Raw genomic sequence first — 21826 nt, forward strand, 5'->3', positions numbered from 1 at the left:
TTTTCATTTTGATATTCAACTTTTTTCAAAATATAAATAAAATGTTTTTTTTTAGCTGGTCATTAAACTTTTGGCTTCAAGTCACCCTCAAAACCACTAATTCTATTCTGCTTTATATGTTTAAGTACAAAATAAACATTCCGGTAAAAAAACAAAAACAATATGGCGTAATTTACAAAGATGAGTCCATATCTTCGATGTAGAGTTTTGGATAGATTGATTAAAACAAAATAAAATCACTGAAGTTCTTAAACATCTTAAGAATGACTTATTTATGGCCGCAAATACATGTTTATTCACAATCGGAAATTTTATTTTCCAAATTTATAAAGTTCGTGGTATTGTTTCTTGTATCTATAATGGACAAGCTCCTGATAAGATGAAGTGGCCTTACAAAGAGTTGTCCAAAAGGGTTCCCATGGATCATATTTCCCCCTTCGCCATTCATAAGAGATGGAATAATTAGCATAGGAACCAAATACCAAGCTTGTTATTCATTCGAACTCGCCATGGTATATTGCACGTTTTACTTGGTGAAAAAGACTAGACCGAGTCGTGGGAATAGCCTCAATAAGTATTTCCTCTTCCAAACACACAGTTTTCTTGCTTCATTAACCCCATTCGATAAGGGTGTTCGATCTTACAACAAAACCGCGTATCGTTCTATCAATGACATTGTCAAATCCATGTCTGGTGATGTTGGCTGATCAATCATCATTCTAAATGATAGAGTCATATCTTTAAACACCATCATATCACCAACACAGTTCCTTTTCAAGCAAACGTGTCATCTCTCAATGCCTAGTGTATTTGAAAGGTCATGGATAGATATATATCTGAAGTTTTTGCCACTTCCAAATGCAAGCCAAAGTTTGTCTGCCCCTATGTGAAACAGCAATGAGAGCAACATAAGTATCGACTGTTCGAGTCATGACTCAGTTAAGTCTGTGTTTCACTGCATCAGACACATGCATCTTTATTGAAGTGTCAGCCTCTTCATGTGAACATGATGCTAAGTTTGAAACATGACCATGTGGTGGATAACGCAGAACATCCTGAGCAATTGTTACCACAACTACCTATTCCTCAAAATCTATTGAGCAAGCTGTTGCGAATGAAAACTTAAAAGTTCTTTCTTATTGTCGTAATCTTGTTTTGACTCTGGATTCGCCTGTGTATTCCCTTTCCCCTAAATGTAGCTCTTGCTTCTTATAACAAATGCTCATGATATTCTATCTTACTTACCTCGAGATGTATTTCAAGTTTATCACAATATTCACATTATGAGACGACAATAGAATCACGGTGCATGTGTCTGATGCAATGAAACACGAACTTGCACGAGTCATGATTCAAATATTCTTTACTGTTTCGCTATTCCGTGACAGGGGTAGACTAACTATGGATTGTGTTTGGGAGGGCAAAACGCTTTGGATAAATATATATCAATGACATTTCAAATGCACCTGGCAATGAGTGATTACACACACTTATTGTGATCCATGTCTTTACCAGTTGATATATGGTTCTCTGATTGCTTGAAAAGGAAAAAAAGACTGCGTGGGAGACATTGATGGCAGTTGAAGATGTGACTTTGGCATAATGAATGATGATTGATCAGCCTAAATCACCGAGGTTTAACTGTAATCTCACACAAACGTATCAGATGGGGTAAACACGGTTAACGAATCAAGAAAATAACTATTTGCGCAAAAGGGAAGACTAATTGAGGGTTTTCTCTCAACTTGGTCTAGTTTTTTCCAGCATGTAAAACGTGCAATATAATAAAGGCAGGTGTTTAGGGGGAGGAGCTTGGAACTGACTCTAATGCTACCCAGTTCAGGCGCTAATGGATGGCGAAGGGACAAAGAGGATAACTTTTAAATAACTCTTTCTAAGGCCTCATTATTTTGTCAGAAGCTTGTACATTGTGGATGTACTGGGGAATGTGGTTAAATGCTAAAAAATGCTACATCCTAAGCATCAGAAACAAAACGCCATAAAATCTACAGTTTAAATGAACACATACTACAACAAGTCAAGCATAACCCGTACCTAGGCCTACAAATTTCAGAAGACCTCAAATGGACCACCCACATATTAAACGTGGCAAAGAAAGCAAATTCAACACTAGGCTTTCAAAGAAGAAACATGAAATACTGCCCACAAAATTGCAAAAAAACAGCTTACATCTCGCTCGTTGATCAACAATGGAATATGGAGCCATAGTATGGGACCCAGACACGGTAACAAACATACATAAGCTAGAAATGATTCAACGTCAAGCTGCAAGATTTATCAACATAGATTACAAGAGGACGGATGTGTCTCCAATATGCTTGCCCAACTGGAACTACAAGACCTTTAGACAATTGCAAGACGAACAAGCTAGAAGTTGATATTTATGTACAAAGTGGTTTAGGGGCTGATTCCCGCTATTGAACCAGAAAAATTTCTCAAAAAAGCACGTCCTAAGAGAAACATAACTGCCAAGAAGTTCGAAGAATACCACACAACAAATATTGTGCAAAAGCAAGAAAAGAATCACTCTAAGTGTTTTGACATTCTACGAGGCAAAACACCACAATACTCAAACTCATTCTTTGTAAAGACAGCGATCGTGTCAAATCAGCTAGACGACACTGTAGTGCGCGCATCAAGCGTAGAAAGCGTCAAATCTACTCTTACGCCTCGTCAATAAATTGGCGGTGCTCTCTCAAACCGTTATATTGAAGCCAGAATTGGTATCGACAACGTATTCATAGAGATACAGATACAGATACATAGGATGTCGAGGTCGTTGTAAATTTGGAAAATCGGGTCTCCCGTTCACTGCTTTGCTTACATGTGGCGGTGACTGTGAATAAAAATGTATTTTAAGCCAAATAGTAGTAATTTGAAAAATGTTTTAATACTTTAGTAATTTTATTTTGTTTTAACCAATCTATCTTAAACTTTAAATCCAAGATATTGATTGAGGACTCATTTTTGAAATTTACACCATATTGGGTTTTTTTTTACGGGAAGTGTGATTTAATAATTTACAACATAATAAAATTAATGGTTTTGAGGAAAACTAGAAGCCAATATTTTAATGACAAGCAAAAAAAAAGAACAAACAAAAATCATTTTCTTTACATTTTGAAAAAAAGTTAAATATTAAAATAGAAAATGGATATTTCTATGTCCGCCATTCTGGATATTACCGGAAGTAAGGTTTTTAAAGAGATATGTCTTATACATTGTATCCATGAGAAGCACAAAAGAAAGGTTCCTGTCCAATGTAAAGATATTACCAATACATTAAAACACATTTCAATTACCCTCCCCAAAAATAAGCTTATTCTAGTACTATATCCGCCATGTTGGATTTTACCGGAAGAAGAGTTTTGAAGACATTTTTTCTATATCATATATCCAAAAGTAGTATATAACAAAGGTTGGTACCAAATATTATGTTAGTAGCATGATAATAACACCTTTTCACATACTAGCCTTCGATATAGGACTGATTTAAGTATGATGTCCGCCATTTTGGATTTTACCGGAAGTGAGACATTTTTTTCAAATGCCTCCCTATCTGAAATAAAAGAGTTATAGTTGAGAAAGGTCTATGCCAAATTTAGTGCTTGTAGCAGGATGTGCACAATTCGTCTGAAATATGCTTGTAGCCGCCGGACTACAAGGATTCAATTTTTGTTAAAATCAAACTAAGTTTAATTTTGGACCCTTTGGACCTTTATGTAGACCAATTTGAAAACAGAACCAAAAATTAAAAATCTACATACACAGTTAGATTTGGCATATCAAAGAACCCCAATTATTCAATTTTTGATGAAATCAAACAAAGTTCAATCATGGACCCTTTGGGCCCCTTATTTCTCACAAAGTTCAATTTTGTACCCTTTGGTCCCCTTATTCCTTAATTGTTGGGACCAAAACTCCCAAAATCAAACCCAACCTTCCTTTTATGGTCATAAAACTCGTGTTTAAATTTCATTGATTTCTATTTTCTTATACTAAAGTTATGGTGCGAAACCAAGAATAATGCTTATTTGGGCCCCTTTTTGGCCCCTAATTCCTAAACTGTTGGGACCTCAACTCCCAAAATCAATCCCAACCTTCCTTTTGTGGTCATAAACCTTGTGTTTAAATTTCATTGATTTCTATTTTCTTATACTAAAGTTATTGTGCAAAAACCAAGATTAATGCTTATTTGGGCCCTTTTTCTGCCCCTAATTCCTAAACTGTTAGAACCAAAACTCCCAAAATCAATCCCAACCTTCCTTTTGTGGTCATAAACCTTGTGTCAAACTTTCTTAGATTTCTATTTACTTAAACTAAAGTTATAGTGCGAAAACCAAGAAAATGCTTATTTGGGCCCTTTTTGGCCCCTAATTCCTAAAATGTTGGGACCAAAACTCCCAAAATCAATCCCAACCTTCCTTTTGTGGTCATAAACCTTGTGTTAAAATTTCATATATTTCTATTCACTTTTACTAAAGTTAGAGTGCCAAAAACTAAAAGTATTCGGACGACGACGACGACGACGACAACGCAGACAACGACGCCAACGTGATACCAATATACGACCAAAATATTTTCAATTTTTGCGGTCGTATAAAAAGTATTTTCTTTTTCTCTAAGTTTTAAATCAAAGTTGAAAAAGATTTTTTTTTATATAAAAATGCATTTACATTTTAGGGTCCATGGTACAAATTTTTATAAAATTTAGTGTAGGCAAACTAAAATAAGGGAATGGAATTAATTTTTATTGGGATGTGCAAACGGACAAGGGTAACAAAGAAAGTGTATACTAAACTCCAATCCGAAACTTTATGACATCTACATCAACAGAGAATAGGAAGATTTATTTACTTTCTTCTTTAAAGAATTCATCATTCATAACAATAAAATTGAGAATGGAAATGGGGAATGTGCCAAAGAGACAACAACCCGACCATAGAAAAAAAACAACAGCAGAAGGTCTGGATAATAAATCTTTATATCAAGAACCATAAACAATATGACAGCGATACACAAGTTCAACCAATGAACCTAGAGTTCAGGTATTTATTTTTACAACATCATGTTAGCTGCGTCTGTCAGACAGAAATCCACTTTATACAAATAAATATCAATACATCTAGATCTGGCAACCCTTTATGAGTTGAAAAAATGTCTACCAAAATCTGTAACTGTTTGAAAATTGAGGTGTTAATAGAATCCAACAAAACAGACCAAATTTTGTCTTTTATTTCGTAATTGAATGTTCCAAAGGCAATCAAAGTGTTATACATGTACATGTATACATGCATTAGCATAAAGTCAATATTTTTGTCTGAAACAACGCTTGTAAAACAAAGATGAAGATAACCTACCCTTTTAGGGAATATTTTTACTCCAATATATGGGAAGACTGTTGCTCCACCTGCTTCAACATCACTCATCTGTAAAATAAAGAAAATTCAAATTTTTAGACTTCAAATTCCATATTCAATATCAAAAACATTTGTGGATCAAACAATTAACGATTTTACTTTTTATATGTAAGCAATTTGTATCCATGGTGTTTATAATTTTCTTATGAATGAAAGTTGACTTTGTCAACGAAAGTAAAAAATTGTCAAATTCATATTCAATAATGCTGTTACTTAAAAATTACCAAGCCTTCAGCTAATTTAAATTTAAACAAATTATCTGACTAAATGCAGGAATCTAAATAATTCTCTCCATGAACAGTGATACAATCTTGATAATACATGTATTACTTATAACTGTAGCAAAACACTTTCTCTGAAGGTTAACTTCAATTTCATAAACACATCTCTCACAAGTTGTTCTCTTAAATTAAAACAAGCAAAACTCAACAACTCTACATCAATGACAATAGAAAGTCCCTTTTAAAAAAATATACCAAGCATGCTGTTGTAATATTACAATATGGGACATATTACATAGGTATTAAAGCATTTGTAGGATTTGAATCTAGAGTATACTGTATATATATATATATATATATATATATATATATACAGCCCTATATATATATACAGCCCAGTCCAAAGGAATCTATGGAATCATAAAACTTATTTTTTCTTGGTAAATATTGGAATAATATTTTCAGCGCCATCCTGTCAAATTTATATTTTTGAGTGGCTTTGTGGTTGACCTGTACCGAAGCAATCGGCTAAATTAGTAACCCAGGAAAAATAATAATAACAGTAAGGTTAATGAACAATTTTCTATTTACTTATTACTAACTATAGTAGCTCCTCTATTGAAATGAACCAGAACTTCAGAGTTTGATTTGCTTCTAATTTAAGTTAAAAATTAGAATCATGATTCTGATTCTCATTTTTGGGGAAAGGGTTATAGCTGACTTTTGATATAAAAATTGTCTCCTAGATAAATTGTCTTCATCGTCTCACAAAATAAGAAAAATTAAATGGACAAACAGAAAAAAACTAAAATATGACAATCAAGAAGATATTTGAAATTGATTTGTTCTCTTTCAGAAATTAGATTAGAATAATAACATTCAATAAAGTAGAAGCTTAATTTCTCAAATATAGTACCTTCAATATTGACCAGTATTTCAAAAGTTATACTGATTGATTGTTGGTCGCTTAACATCCAGTGGCAAATATTTCATACAAATTCAGGATGAGAAAAAAATATTAACTCATACAATAGGTAAGAAACATAAATGGGGACAACCAGGATGAAGGACAGGTAATTAGGACTGTCACTAACAAAAATGTGTCCAAAGTACACGGATGCCCCACTCGCACTATCCTTTTCCATGTTCCATGGACCATGAAATTGGGTAATAATCTAATTTGGTATTAAAATTAGAAAGATTATACTATAGGGAACATATGTACCAAGTTTCAAGTTGATTGGACTTCAATTTTATCAAAAACTACCTTGACCAAAAACTTTAACCTGAAACTCCCACTTTCATTTTCTATGTTCAGTGGACCGTGAAATTGGGGTCAAAAGTCTAATTTGGCTTTAAAATTAGAAAGATCATATCATAAGCAACAAGTCTGCTAAGTTTCAAGTTGATTGGACTTCAGCTTCATCAAAAACTACCTTGACCAAAAACTTTAACCTGAATGGATGGACGCACAGACGGACGCACAGATGAACGGAGCCACAGACCAGAAAACATAATGCCCCTCTACTATCGTAGGTGGGGCATAAAAATTGAGGCTATATTGGATAGGAACAGAAAATAAAAGATGTACATCACAAAAGAAATGTAAAACGTAAAGTAAGTTTTTAGTTTTTCTAACTCACATATGACAACCATGTTGCTATCCTATTGCCAGTATTCAAACCTTTGAATGCATTAGACTCTTCTTTCTGAATAAAGTACAGGCACATGTAATCATATTAGCTCAAGATATATATTAAATATATTTTGTGTAGCAAGCTTTTTCAAACATTCATTATAAAATGTAAATTTGTTTCAAGTATTCATGAAAGTACATTTAATGTGGTATCCATCTAGGGGGGAAAAAATGTGGTAAAAAATATAAAAATGTGATAAGGATTTAATTTTTAAATTTGTTTTCTCCCCCTTTTGAAAAATAATGTTGGCAAAATTCAAGACCAAATAGTTATTGGATATTAGTTACAGAAAGTCAACCGAATCAAGAAGCAGAAGATTATTATTTCAACCAGTTCTGACTAGTTGGAATCAGTTTTGGAAAGTCCAATGCTAATTGAATGAGCAAATGTAAACTTTCCATAAAAATCTTTGGAATATTATTCTCTTGAATTTTACAATTTCTTGTTGCCATCCCTTTTATGAAAGATCATGGAAGGTTTCTGTTTAGCTCTTTTCTTGTTTCATAAATGCAATAAAGAAAATTAAAAGATTGAGTCACTGGCCATTTAAAAAAGCTTGCTACAATTATAAGCATGCACATTTCAAAGCTGGACAGTAATAACATACAGCTTTCTCAAGATTTTGGCACAATTATTATTTCTGATTTGTATATGATAAACATGTGAATTTGCTGTCAATGACCCAGAAAGAGGGAGCTCCTAAAACTTCACATTTTTTTCTTCTTGATTTTTTCATTTGACGCTGAACATTTTAAGTTTAACACATCAATCAGAAACAATATAGTGCACAAAAACTTTTGACTAGTATTTAGACCTACGTTGTTGTGTTTATGTATGTAAACTTACATAAGTTAGGAACGTTGCAATCCTGTTGCCATTTATTTGCGCCACAACTGAATTTGGTTTCTGTAACAGCAGACAATATGCTACTTGGTTACTTAAGTGTTGCAATGCTATTATCCTTAGTATAAAATGTTGCAATACTATTATCCATAGTATAAAATGTTGCAATACTATTATCCATAGTATAAAATGTTGCAATACTATTATCCATAGTATAAAATGTTGCAATACTATTATCCATAGTATAAAATGTTGCAATACTTTTATCCTTAGTATAAAACTATTTTTGTAAAGAAAGAACCTTGTAAAATAGTCTCGATTGGTTGACTGTATGTTGTTTTCTATCTCATCAGAAGAACAAAAATATACTATAAACCAACACATTTTCCCAAGAGATTTATTTTCACGACAAGAAAATTAATGCAAATATTAATCACAGCGAAAACATCTGACTTGGATCATTTCTATATAACTGAATCAAATCTAATCGTAAATTGTGTAATTAAATCACTGTGAAACAAACTAGAAAGGACTAAATAACAGGCTATTATTTGAACTTGGAATTATTTTTAATTATGGAATTTGCATAATTTCTTGTGTTTAAATTTTTTAATAAATTCCATGTTTATTTGGAATATGATCTTTTGAGTGGTTAATAACACTTTCCATACAATGTATTTTGGTTAGATAGTGTTGTGCGCGGCACAGTACATTCTATTGAAAATATACTATTTTCTTTGTAATAGAAAGTGTTGTGCGCAGCACAGAACATAGCAGTACAGAATAAGCATGGAATTTATTAAAAATTTCAGTAACAAGAAATCAAGCAAATTCCATAATTAAAAATAATTCCAAGTTCAAATAATAGCCTAAAAAATGCAAAATACCAATCTGATAAATAATACCTACCCGTGCAAAATCAAAATGAGGTTCATAATGTCCACCTATACCATAATTAGCTATCTGCAAAACAAAATGAGAAAATAATATGTGTAAATTTTTGTGTATTTATAGATTATTGTTGGTCATCTCAAAGAGATTGATTTTCTCGCTATTACTAGTATGGGGAAAGTGAGAAAAGCAATTGAGTTGAGATGACCAATGATAATCATTTATCGCTATTTTACCTATGACGTCATTGTTAATTTCATTGACAACCCACAAGTTCGCCCTTAGTTTACAGCGATAATTTTTCAAATCACTCTACTATGCTGAGAAAGGAAGTTATCAGTCAGTAAGATCAAAGGAAAAATTTCTTAAAATAGCCAAAAAGCTATATATAGTATACGGGAAAAATAACATGTGGTAGTTATGCTGAAGATAAATTAAAACAGCAAAATTTCAACCGACAATATGATCAATATAAAGTAACTTTGAAATAAAAGAACAGCAATAAAAGCGCTGATCCTTTGTTTTTTGTGATTTTGTTTTGCTGTGCATGTACCGCTTTTGTGTCATGGATGGAAAACCCATATTCAATGTTTTTCTATCAAAGTAATACTGCCGATTCCATATACTGTGAATTCATTATTATTTGTTAGATACCAATTTTGGAGGGTTACATGGAAAAAAATTACTGTCTACCTACTAGTAATTTTGTAATTAACTGTATATAGATGTTAAGATAATATAAACAAAGATCCAATTATTGCCAAAGTTGGGGTAGTAACATATGAATAATTGAAAATCTCTGAATTATTAGACACAGTCAATGAACTATTTACATGGGTACCAATTTTATGGGTACCAATGTTATGTGGACTTAGGAAAACTTGAATATTTGATTTAATGATTTTGCCAAAGTCAGCAAATAAGAATATTGAAATGTGTACTTTGTTTAACATAAATATTAAATTAATCCACAGTATATGGTCAAGAAATAAAATATCTCATTATTTGCTGCCCTGAACAATGTTGGTGCACTCAAATACATGATTATGATAATCATGATAATAAGGCACCATGGACATGTACTTGTTTCACAGTATTGTGTTCTGCTAAGAAAAAACTATGAAAATGCAGATTACCTGGGTCAAGCAAGAAATTGATATTATTGCATAGCAATATAATATTTCCCACAGAACGTAACCAAAAGTTAGCGTGCAATAAATTCTAATATTGCACTAGTGCAATAAATAAATCGTCAATATTCATGATGTCATCAACGACAAAATTTAAGTTTAAAACAATTTTTACTTTCAAAAATTATATTGCTATACAATAAAAGGGTTATTGCATGAATATTGGGGAATATAGTCCCTCGTAGAACATATATTGCACTCGCAAGCTCGTGCAATATAAAATTCTACTCTGGACAATATTCCCCAATATTCATGCAATAACCCAATGTTTGCAGAAAATATAATGAAGTAACATTATACAAATATTTAATGGAGCAGTCCATATCAATTTATTTTAAGTTTATCGAAAAAAAATATTCTTTAGTTAAACATATTTATTTATAGTAGATTTGGAAACAAGTTATTGCAACTTATTTTTTAAAATCCCTTTCCACTTTGCGAGTCGATCTTTGGGTCTATGTATTACAAGTCACAGTGACCTAATTTACCTGTAAGTCTTCAGCTGTATCCATTTCTAATTTCGTGACAGCAGATATTCTCCTATTTACTCTTTGTACAACAATGTCATCATCAGGTCTTAACCAAGCACTGTAAAAATCAAATACTAATTAAATGATGAGAAAATATTTTATATGTGGCTGCATTCAAGTTTAAAAAATGTGCATCTTAAATAAGCAAATTTTATGGGAGAATCTCAAAAGAACTGTACAAATTTAAGGATGTAAATTTTTATGAAAATTTGTTTTTTATCAATCGTGAGACACAGTACTAAAACTGTCAATCTAATACTATTGACATTAGTTTGGTTGAATCCAAGGCTTAAAGCAACCTTTATGTAAATAAGTCAGTTGCTGCAAATAAAAGACCCATAGACATAGTTTGATCTTTTGCTAATTTTTGCCATTCTGACACTGCTTATATGAACTTTTGCTTATTTTTAAATATCTACTAATTCTCTCTTTATGTTAACTGCATAATTCCCTTCTATTTTTCCCTTTTTGATTGTCACATGTGGAGCAGGATCTGCTTACCCTTTTGGAGCACCTGAGATCACTCCAGGTGTATGTAGGGGTTTGTGTTGCTAAATCTTTAGTTTTTTTTGACCCATGAAGTGTACTGTTGTTTGTCTATTGGTCATTTTGTTACCAAGGTGATGTCGTTTATTTTTAACTTATGAATTTGATATCCTTTTGGTATCTTTTGGCTCTCTTTTACTTAAAATCTATAATTCATTAATAAATTAAGATTATGCTTCTGGTATCAGTATCTACTAATTATAATGTTTGCTTACTCAGCAATTAAGGTGGTACATAACACTACAGGGAGATAACTCTCTACAGGGAGATAACTCTCTATAGGGCAACTGAATGTTTTAATCACGTTCTATTGTTAAGGAAATATTAAACTTCTCAATGATCAAAATTAGTATTTGTCAACAATATTGTGTTGCTATGTCCATGCCATATATCCAACGAAATGATTCTGATAAAGTGTGTGGTTCAAGTTTTTTGACGTTTTTATATTCTTTTCAAAGTATTAAAATAAATATTTTGTAAAAATTTCATGAAAATGAGTCAAATTAATTTTATTCAGGGTGTTTGGTACCACCTTAACGTTTATTTCTGCCTTTTGCACTCAATAAATAACTACTAAATCTTACCTTTTGCTTACTCTGTAATGAGCAAATTCTAATTTCCCTGTTTTAGCATTATGCACTGTTGCTCTTCCTAGCTGCAATTAAAATTTTAACAATCTATTAGCTACATGTGGGTGCAATCAACAGTTTTTTTCTATGACGTCATGTTTTGAGGGACCATGCATATGTGACCCTTACTGGTGGACTGATTAATAAAGATACTTGTATAAAACTAGATATCACTGGAATCAGAATGTTCTCTAGTTTATAATGAAATAAAAATAATGTGTACTTTTAATTTATTATAAAAATTTCATCCAATGAACATGGGGGAAAAAGGTATAATTTTAACATAAAAAACTTGAAATCATGTCATGTGCACACCCATGAAGACATGATCCATGCACATTTTTCATAATCAAAACTGTATGAATTTTGTAGGTTTTTACCTGGCCTTTCAAAAAAATCTTGTTTCAGGGTACGGTCGCCTGCTCCGAAAAGAGCTACAGTGGCTGCAAATAGGTTTTCAATTTTCACTGCTAAAAAAACAGACTGTTTACAGTGTTGTCTCCCCTCGAAACATGTATATTTAATATAATTTTTAAAATTATTTCAATCATTCAACCTGTTTTAATTGAAAGCTAATTAACTAATTTTTACAATCAAATACAAAAAACATGATACTTTTTCACCAAGTAAGTAAATAAACAGGGGTTTCCCTCCATGGTTATTTTTAGTCGGGGAATAACCCCTAGTTTTTAGTACGAAACTGTTTATAGCACCCTGTATCCTTCAATGTTTACAATTTTTTCTTCAAAATCTACATCACTTTACAGCTTCATTTTTTTCTTATGATTAAATTAATTACTTAATTTCCAAAATCATGTAAATTTAATACACTAAGACCAAATTATATATATATACTAGAACACACCCGTGATATCGCGGGTCCGTGACTGAAGTAAAGTGTATAACTATGTATAAGCCTTATTTAAGCCTGGATATTTAGTACATGTATTGGTATTGTCATCTAATATAGTCATGATCATTATAAGATGAACAGTTTTCCTTTAAGCCTGGATTTTTAGTATAACATGTATTAGTATTGTCATCTGATATAGTCATGATCATTATAAGATGAGCAGTTTCCCCTGCTTTCAAAATCTTTCTGTTTGAACCCGTCAACCTGGAACTTATCAATTATTGGTAATATTAATTATTTGGAAAACAAAAGGGCCTGGATTTGAGTATTTTTTAATCAACAGCATTGTCCTATATAAGCTATATATACAGTTGAATTCTTTGATTTGTCGTTTTCACACGAATACGGCCGATAAATTGGACCTCGTTATTTTAGTATTATAGATATATCTCAACCCCCTTCCCCAAGTCACTTTAAAACTTTATTAGATGTAATCAATTAGGGGGAATAGAAAGGTTATCCTGTGGTTTCTCAAATACTTATGCAATAGACCATACCTTTGGTGTGGCAATACTTTTGATAACAGCCAGCTCATAATCTGATATAACATCATGATAAGCCACAAGATAAGGATCAAGATAAATTTCCTCTTCTTTGGCTGGATTTATCAACAGCAATGGATCATTGTTTGTTTTATATCTACATACTAACTTATGCTGGTCCTTGTAATCCTGTAAAATAAACATGATCATGATCAATAACTTATTTTGTCAAAGAGCTTCATATCTTCATACAATCTGATTAAAATGCAGATATCCTGTGTCAAAAGATCTGACAGCACTGTATTTTACTATTTGCTCTGGTAACTACTAGATTAGCCAATGAAATTACAGTCTTCAGTTTTTTGAAGGTGTGTATCAATCCGACAAAACCAGAGGATCCAGAAAGTTCTTTAAAGCAAAAGTAGAAAGATGAATTTTTAGATCCTTGTAAGCAAAATTTAGACACAGGAATCTAAAGAGAGACTTGACAAAAAAGATGCCCCTACCATCAAAAGCATGGCATAATTATATCTTCATATTCTAAATGATTCTCTGTCAACTTACATGTGTATGTTCTCCTCTACATAACCTTTCATACATGATGAACTCGTCTGTTGATTTATATTCATCCCTCCCTTTTTCATTTTTCAAGGGCTCATCTGCTGCTGGTTCTCCCATAGTTGCAGCTTCTCCCATTGTTGCAGTTTCCCCCATCTTTTCTTCCTTCTCACTGATCATTTTTAAATAATATTCTTTGTTATTTAAAGCTCTGTCATGACCTGGGACTGAAATACAGGAAGAAATATTAAATTATAAAATACTCTTTAATATACCTTTTGGTTTGTATCTTTACAGTGATGCTCTTTATAGAGCCTGTAAATTTAGATATGATTCATGCAAACTCATTTAGCCTTTGAATAATCTTCTACAGTACTTTCAATATTAGGCCTTAGATTTCAGGCCTAATATTGAAATAAATTGTGTTGTATTCCAATCCAGCAATAATGATAGGTAAATCAAACAGCATTCTAATTAAATCCATACTTTGTTTACAAGGACCTGATAACACTCAGTTCGACTTTCTGTTCTAGTTATTATCACATCAGCCAATGAAATTTCTACCTTCAAAATTATGAAGGTGAGTATCATTTGACAAAACAAAAGGATACAGAAAGTCTTTAAAACATTAAGTAGAAAGGAGCATTGCTAGATAAGCAAATGATTATCTAATTTGTTGTTTCTGTACATGAAAAATAAGCAAATATGCATTTGAGATAAAATGTGTTGTATCGATCAACCATAAAATCCATGATTCGGTAGGTACCGAATAATTACAAATTCTCACAGTTTGTATGTTGCATTGTATGTGTTTTATTGGTATTTTTTAGCACAAGTATGTGTATTCAAAATAGTTCAGAAAACAAACAACTTACCTAATGTTAACAATTCATTTGTCAAATCTAATGCATGTCTAACATTTCCTTGCTGAAAAGAAAAATTAACACAAGATGAAGTCTTTAGTTCACAAAAAATTTCCTTAAGGTGGTACCTAACACTACAGGGAGATAACTCTGTAAAGTCAGCTAAACGTTTTAATTATGTTGTGTTGTAAAAGGAATATTAAGCTTCTCAATGATCAAAATTGGTGGTTGTCAAATTACTTTATAACCAGTGTAATTTTTCTGACAAAACGGTTGCTTCAAAATTTTTATTTTTTTTATATTTTTGTTAAAGTATTTACTTTGACAAAATTTTATGAAAATTAAACGAGCCAAATTAATTTTAATGAAAGTGCATGTATACCTGTACATGTGTAAAACTATGATTAATTTTGAAACATTCAAATACAATTTGAAAGACAAATTTTGGTCTGTTTTATAGGGTTCTTACATAACAAATCAATTTCCAAACAGTTACAGAACTTCAGTGAATTTCCAAACAGTTACAGAACTTCAGTGAATTTCCAAACAGTTACAGAACATCAGTGAATTTTCAAACAGTTACAGAACTTCAGTGAATTTTCAAACAGTTACAGAACTTCAGTGAATTTCCAACTTCAGTGAATTTCCAAACAGTTACAGAACTTCAGTGAATTTCCAAACAGTTACAGAACATCAGTAAATTTCCAAACAGTTAAAGAACTTCAGTGAATTTTCAAACAGTTACAGAACTTCAGTGAATTTCCAAACAGTTACAGAACTTCAGTGAATTTCCAAACAGTTACAGAACTTCAGTGAATTTCCAAACAGTTACAGAACTTCAGTGAATTTCCAAATAGTTACAGAACTTCAGTGAATTTCCAAACAGTTACAGAACTTCAGTGAATTTCCAAACAGTTACAGAACTTCAGTGAATTTCCAAACAGTTAAAGAACTTCAGTGAATTTCCAAACAGTTACAGAACTTCAGTGAATTTTCAAACAGTTACAGAACTTCAGTGAATTTTCAAACAGTTACAGAACTTCAGTGAATTTTCAAACACTTACAGAACTTCATTGAATTTCCAAACAGTTACAGAACTTCAGTGAATTTCCCTACACTTACAGAACTTCATTGAATTTTCAAACAGTTACAGAACTTCAGTGAATTTCCAAATAGTTACAGAACTTCAGTGAATTTCCAAATAGTTACAGAACTTCAGTGAATTTCCCTACAGTTACAGAACTTCAGTGAATTTCCAAACAGTTACAGAACTTCAGTGAATTTCCCTACACTTACAGAACTTCAGTGAATTTCCCTACACTTACAGAACTTCATTGAATTTTCAAACAGTTACAGAACTTCAGTGAATTTCCAAATAGTTACAGAACTTCAGTGAATTTCCAAACAGTTACAGAACTTCAGTGAATTTCCAAACAGTTACAGAACTTCAGTGAATTTCCAAACAGTTACAGAACTTCAGTTAATTTCCAAACATTTACAGAACTTTAGTGAGTTTCCACCCAAAATAGATTCACAAATGTATTTATGTGAATTTGTATTAGATAGGATTCTATCTGACACACCTCCAATAATATAAATATTTTTCCTGACATAGGAAATCCATTACAAAATATAAGTTTGCAATGTCTCCCTTTCTCCTATTGTCTATCAAAATTATCTTGGTAAAAATAAATTTCAAAAAAGGGTCAAAGTATCAATTGGTCTTCAAGGCTGAAATCAATTACTGCAATGCATAAATTGAAACCACAAATGAAAGTACTGGTGGTGAACCTCAACTTTAGTAGAAGTAATAAATTCTGTTTCAAATCTGTTTCAGTTAAAAAAAAAACAAGAATGTGTCCACAGTACACAGATGCCCCACTAGCACTATCATTTTCTATGTTTAGTGGACCGTGAAATTGGAATAAATTCTCTAATTTGGCATTAAAATTAGAATGATCTTATCAAAGGGAACATGTATACTAAGTTTCAAGTTGATTGGACTTCTACTTTATCAAAAACTACCTTGACCAAAAACTTTAACCTGAAATTGACAGACGGACGGACGAACGGACGAACAGACGAACGGACGCACAGACCAGAAAACATAATGCCCCTCTACTATCGTAGGTGGGGCATAAAAAAGAAGCAATATGAATACTGTTATGGAACAGGCAACCAATTGTCCAACCGTAAGACTTTTTTTTCTTTTGTCAGACACAAAACAATTAAATCTGTCAATAAAAGAAATTAAAATGACAACATGTAAATGAAATGTAACCCAGAAGTCTTTCAACATGTCACATTGTTACCTTTAAACATTTTAAACTACAAATGTAGCAATTTGTGTACAGAACTAGCCCATCAAACCTTAGCTACACTGACCAGCAATGTAACATACATTTTTCTACATATCTAAGCCATCAAACAACAGCAACCATCATACCATAGCTACCCTAACCAGCTTTCTAACATACAGTTTTTCTACATATCTAAGCAACAAGACCATAGCTACCCTTACCAGCATTGTAACATACGATAGGTAATCCAGGATTTCTGATCGATCGGCTGTTTTATTGATTTCTTTCATATCTTTACTAAGAGATTCCTCCAACCACATATGACAGTGGTATGTGTCACTCTGTGTGTATGCATACTTTCCAACATATAGACAATCAACAGCTGAAAAATCACATGACAAATTGTCAGGATTGACCGATTAAAAAGGGGTTAGTCCACAATGTGCTTGAAAAACAAACCATGCAATCAAATCAAACATTTAAACAAAATGCAATACTGGAAACAGTGCTCAGATGTATGCTTTCAAAAAACAGACATGTAAACAAGATGCACTACAGTAAAATACACCAATCAGATATCTGCTTTCAAATCACAGACATGTAAACAAGATGCACAACAGTAAAATACACCAATCAGATCTCTGCTTTCAAATCACAGACATGTAAACAAGATGAACTACAGTAAAATACACCAATCAGATCTCTGCTTTCAATAGAGACATGTCAACAAGATGCACTACAGTAAAATACACCAATCAGATCTCTGCTTTCAATAGAGACATGTCAACAAGATGCTAGCGAACAGTGCTGATCATATACAGGCCATTAAAAAGAGCAGATATGTAAACAAGAATTACTTCATGAAATGTGCTAATCAGATCTGTCCTTTCAAAACAAATACAGGCATGTTAACAAGATGTACTACAACAAAGTATGTCAATCATATGTCTGCTTTAAAAAAACAGACATGACAGACATGCAAACAATATGCTTGACAACAAATCTAACTTTCTGAAGAAACTAAAATTTTCATGAGACAATTCACAATTGTTCTATTTCTTAAACAAATCAGTTTCCTAGTTAAGTGCAGTGTATATTAATGCCAAGAAGTTATTGTACTGATCATGATAATATGTGTTCAAAATTTGCATATTTATTTCATAAATTTACCTGATAAACAGAAAAAGCCAAGAAGTCAATAATTTCTGATTTGTTGACAGTTTTATTTTTCTCATTTTCCAATCTACTCATAGCTTCAATCATCCATGCAGTTGTATGGTAGTAGTCTTCATCATTGTAAGCCACACGACCAACCTCGAAACAATCAACAGCTGAAAATCGTGCAAATCATGCTATTAAGTGACATGCTATACCCTTAATCAAGTTAAACATACATTTAACCTACCAAATTCAATAATGATTCATAAACAAAATTATCTGTTTTAAAGGGGGAGGAGAATGGCGAGGGTATAGAACCACTAAACCGGTCTGGGTGGAAAGAGCATACAAAAAGGAGAACATATTTTATTATTATACCTTACATATATTTCAAACAATTCTATTGGATGAAACGTTATCACTTGACATGGAATAATTCAGTTAATTTTCATACAATTGCAAGGAAGGACGAATAACCCTAAAAGTTTATACCAGCGATGAATAACTCTATTATTCACCGGTGAATAACCTTTTGAGTTTGTTGATTTGTACTTGAGTTACCTCCCATGAAAATAACATCACAGACGTAAATAAATATAAACTGTTATCACAGAGGTATGTCTCGCCTTTTTGTAATTTTGATTATGCAAATGTTGAAATCAAAATAGCAATACTTTAACATCTTACACAAGTTATACAAATATTCAAATTCAATGAACCATGACTGAGTTATATGGCTAAACAATCTCCATGTAAATGAGATGTGCCAATGCTAATACAACTGCATACCAAATACCATTGACTTATTATAAGTCGTTCCCAAACCTAAATACAAACATTAACTTGTAAACTATGTAAAGTTTCAAAGTCAAGGAACCATGAAGAGGGGGGTGGGCTATACAACCTCCATGGAAACGATACTTGCAAAAGCAAATGAATTTGCATACCAAATAGCATTGACTTACCATTAGAAGTTCATCTTAAACTGATCTAATCACAAACTAATACATGTAAACTAAGGTAAGTTTCAAAGTCATTAGACTGTATATTTTGCCAAATATTTTGCATGGAAATGAGATGTGCCAATGCTTATACAACTGAATACTAATAAGCATTGGCCTACCACTAATGGTTCCCCTCCAACTGACCTAATCACAAACTAATACATGATAACTTAGAAAAAAATTCAAAGTCAATAGACCATGACTAAGGGGGGGGGGGGGGGGGGGGGGGGGGGGGGGGGGGAGCCAAATAATCTCCATGGAAATGAGATATGCCAATACTTATACAACTGCAAACCAAATATCATTGACCTACCACTAGTGGTTCCCCATAAACTGACCTAATCACAAACTAATACATGTAAAATATTAAAAGTTTTCAAAATCAATAGACCATGACTGAGGGGCAGGGCCAAATATGTCACCATAAACTAGACCTTATCACAAACTAATACATTGTTGACGCAGTCGCCGACGCCGGAAACAGTATACCTATGTCTCGCTTTTTGACTCCGTTAAGGTGAGACAAAAATGGCAGCGTTCACGTTACACTGGAAGCCTATCGAGAGACGTGAACATAAGGCATTGGACATGAATAGAGTGGAGAGATCCAACAGCAGATGATATCTCTTATAAACGGTCCTTTTCAGGGCTATCAATATTTTACAAAAATATTCTACTTTCATTGTAAATTCGAGAAAATCGAACACAAATGTATTTTCACACGTCAGTCTGTGTGTTATGTAAATATGAACTACTTAGTGTTAGAAATGCCCTTCAATTGTTAGTTTGGTATAATAAAACAATTGTGGCCCCTTCAAATCGATGAATATCCAAAATTGTCAACCCTTAAAAGTTATTTCACTTCGGGCTGAGCCCTCATTGAAATAACCTTCTCCTTCAGTTTAATTAGTTTAAACATATTTATTTATAGTGGATTGGGAAACAAGTTTTGCAACTTATATTAATCCCTTTCCACTTTATGGGTGCTAGTGCTGCCTTGTAGCGGCATTAGCCTGCTCTTTTTTTCGAAATCTACAAGGGTGTCTTTAACGTGCAAGAGATATGGCTCTCTCTTAACATGGGTCAGCCATTTATCGTCCCCTTCCGACGGACTATCACCGTTTCCTCAAGACCAGAATTGCAAATGGTGTCAAGGGAGAGCCGAAAATTCAGTCCTTGAAATTTTCATCCCAGACTGGAATCGAACCAGGAACCTTCGTGTTAGTAGTCCGATGCACTAACCAATACACCACAGCTCTCATTAACCTTCTCATGTTGACAATTTTGGTTATTCACCTTTTCAACCGGCCATAATTGTATATTATAACCATCAATTCAAATTGTACCTCAAAAAAGTAAACAAATCAAGAGTTTGATGAACAGGGCATGCAATATTAGAAAGTTAGCAGGCATGTTATTTTTACAATTCTTCACAACATCATATGAAAATACATTGTTATTTTATTGTTAACTATGTGAACATATCAAATGAGTTGCATCTTATTTTCTGTGTTAAAATGGCATTTTACATTTCACAATTAATTCAAATTCTAAACTATTAAACAGAATATAAAAGTAATTCCTAAATAGACAACTTTCGAGGTTCGATGCATTTCCGTCAAAAACTCTGGATTTAGTGAACATCGTTCATGCTTTTAAGGGCATGGTAACTTCCGTTCCAATGTTGTGCGAGAGGTTGGAAAACTATAATGCTATATTACAAGAATTATTCGGCAAATTGAATTCTCGTGATTGATAACCAGCACTGCTGTCATTAGAGAATTGTGATTAAGAACTTACAAAACAAACATTATTTCTAGTTTATCCTGCGATCACCAAGACGCTTGATGAACATTAATAGGACAGGAATACATGCGATCCCCTCTATCTGGGAAATGACGTCATAAAAGCGTGCATAGTTGACGAATTTATTTACGGTGATGGATGAACTTATATGAAGTGGTCTATTTGTACAAAACCTTTTTTTTAAACTACTTATTATAACCAACAATTTTGTCTTTTTATATAACTCAAATAGCTTACTACATGTATAAGGTATGGATTTTGCTCATTGTTTAAGGTCGTATTAGTACTGTTAACCATAGCTGCTTACATTTATTCCATTTGGTCTCTGGTTGGTAGTTCACTGTTGTCTCATTGGCAATCATACCACATCTCCTTATCATGTTTTTGTTCTATAAAGTTCACTTCTAGCACTTACAAAATCAATAACCATAATAACAGTGTATTTGATATTTTCATATACAGAATATATTTCCAACATCACAGAAAATAAACACCACCTATACAGTTTTTAAAATCTCTAAAACCAATTGTGCATGTTCATAAATAAAAGATCATGATGATCGTCATCTCCAATATGCTTGTAATATTGGTCACTGGCATTATTTTACCATCAATTAATCAACCACTGTATAACAATTAATAAATTACAGTGATACAAATGCAGTATAAGTTCAATATTATTGTACAGATATGTATTTAACAAAGTTTTAAAGCATATATCAGTATATATCAAGTAAACATGGTTAAACAGAAA

The 21826-nt window shown here is 32.5% G+C and overlaps 1 protein-coding gene across 2 annotated transcripts in view; it reads right to left on the reverse strand.

Annotated features, from left to right (window-relative positions):
* LOC143044932 (prolyl 4-hydroxylase subunit alpha-2-like) overlaps positions 1-21826 on the reverse strand; it is a 64250-nt gene that overhangs the window by 32947 nt on the left and 9477 nt on the right. Inside the window, exons 4-12 of one of the 2 annotated variants that reach the window (XM_076217194.1) lie at positions 17326-17486; positions 14817-14868; positions 13948-14168; positions 13399-13572; positions 11944-12014; positions 10772-10871; positions 9112-9165; positions 7306-7371; positions 5382-5450 (exon numbers count right to left, since the gene is read on the reverse strand). In XM_076217194.1, coding sequence (XP_076073309.1) covers positions 5382-5450; positions 7306-7371; positions 9112-9165; positions 10772-10871; positions 11944-12014; positions 13399-13572; positions 13948-14168; positions 14817-14868; positions 17326-17486 — 968 coding nt within the window. Of the gene's footprint in view, positions 1-5381; positions 5451-7305; positions 7372-9111; positions 9166-10771; positions 10872-11943; positions 12015-13398; positions 13573-13947; positions 14169-14816; positions 14869-17325; positions 17487-18274; positions 18436-21826 lie in introns of both variants that reach the window. The other variant, XM_076217193.1, reaches the window with a different exon arrangement.

The sequence above is a fragment of the Mytilus galloprovincialis genome, chromosome 9, assembly GCF_965363235.1.
Source record: "Mytilus galloprovincialis chromosome 9, xbMytGall1.hap1.1, whole genome shotgun sequence".
Taxonomy (NCBI): Eukaryota; Metazoa; Mollusca; class Bivalvia; order Mytilida; family Mytilidae; genus Mytilus; species Mytilus galloprovincialis.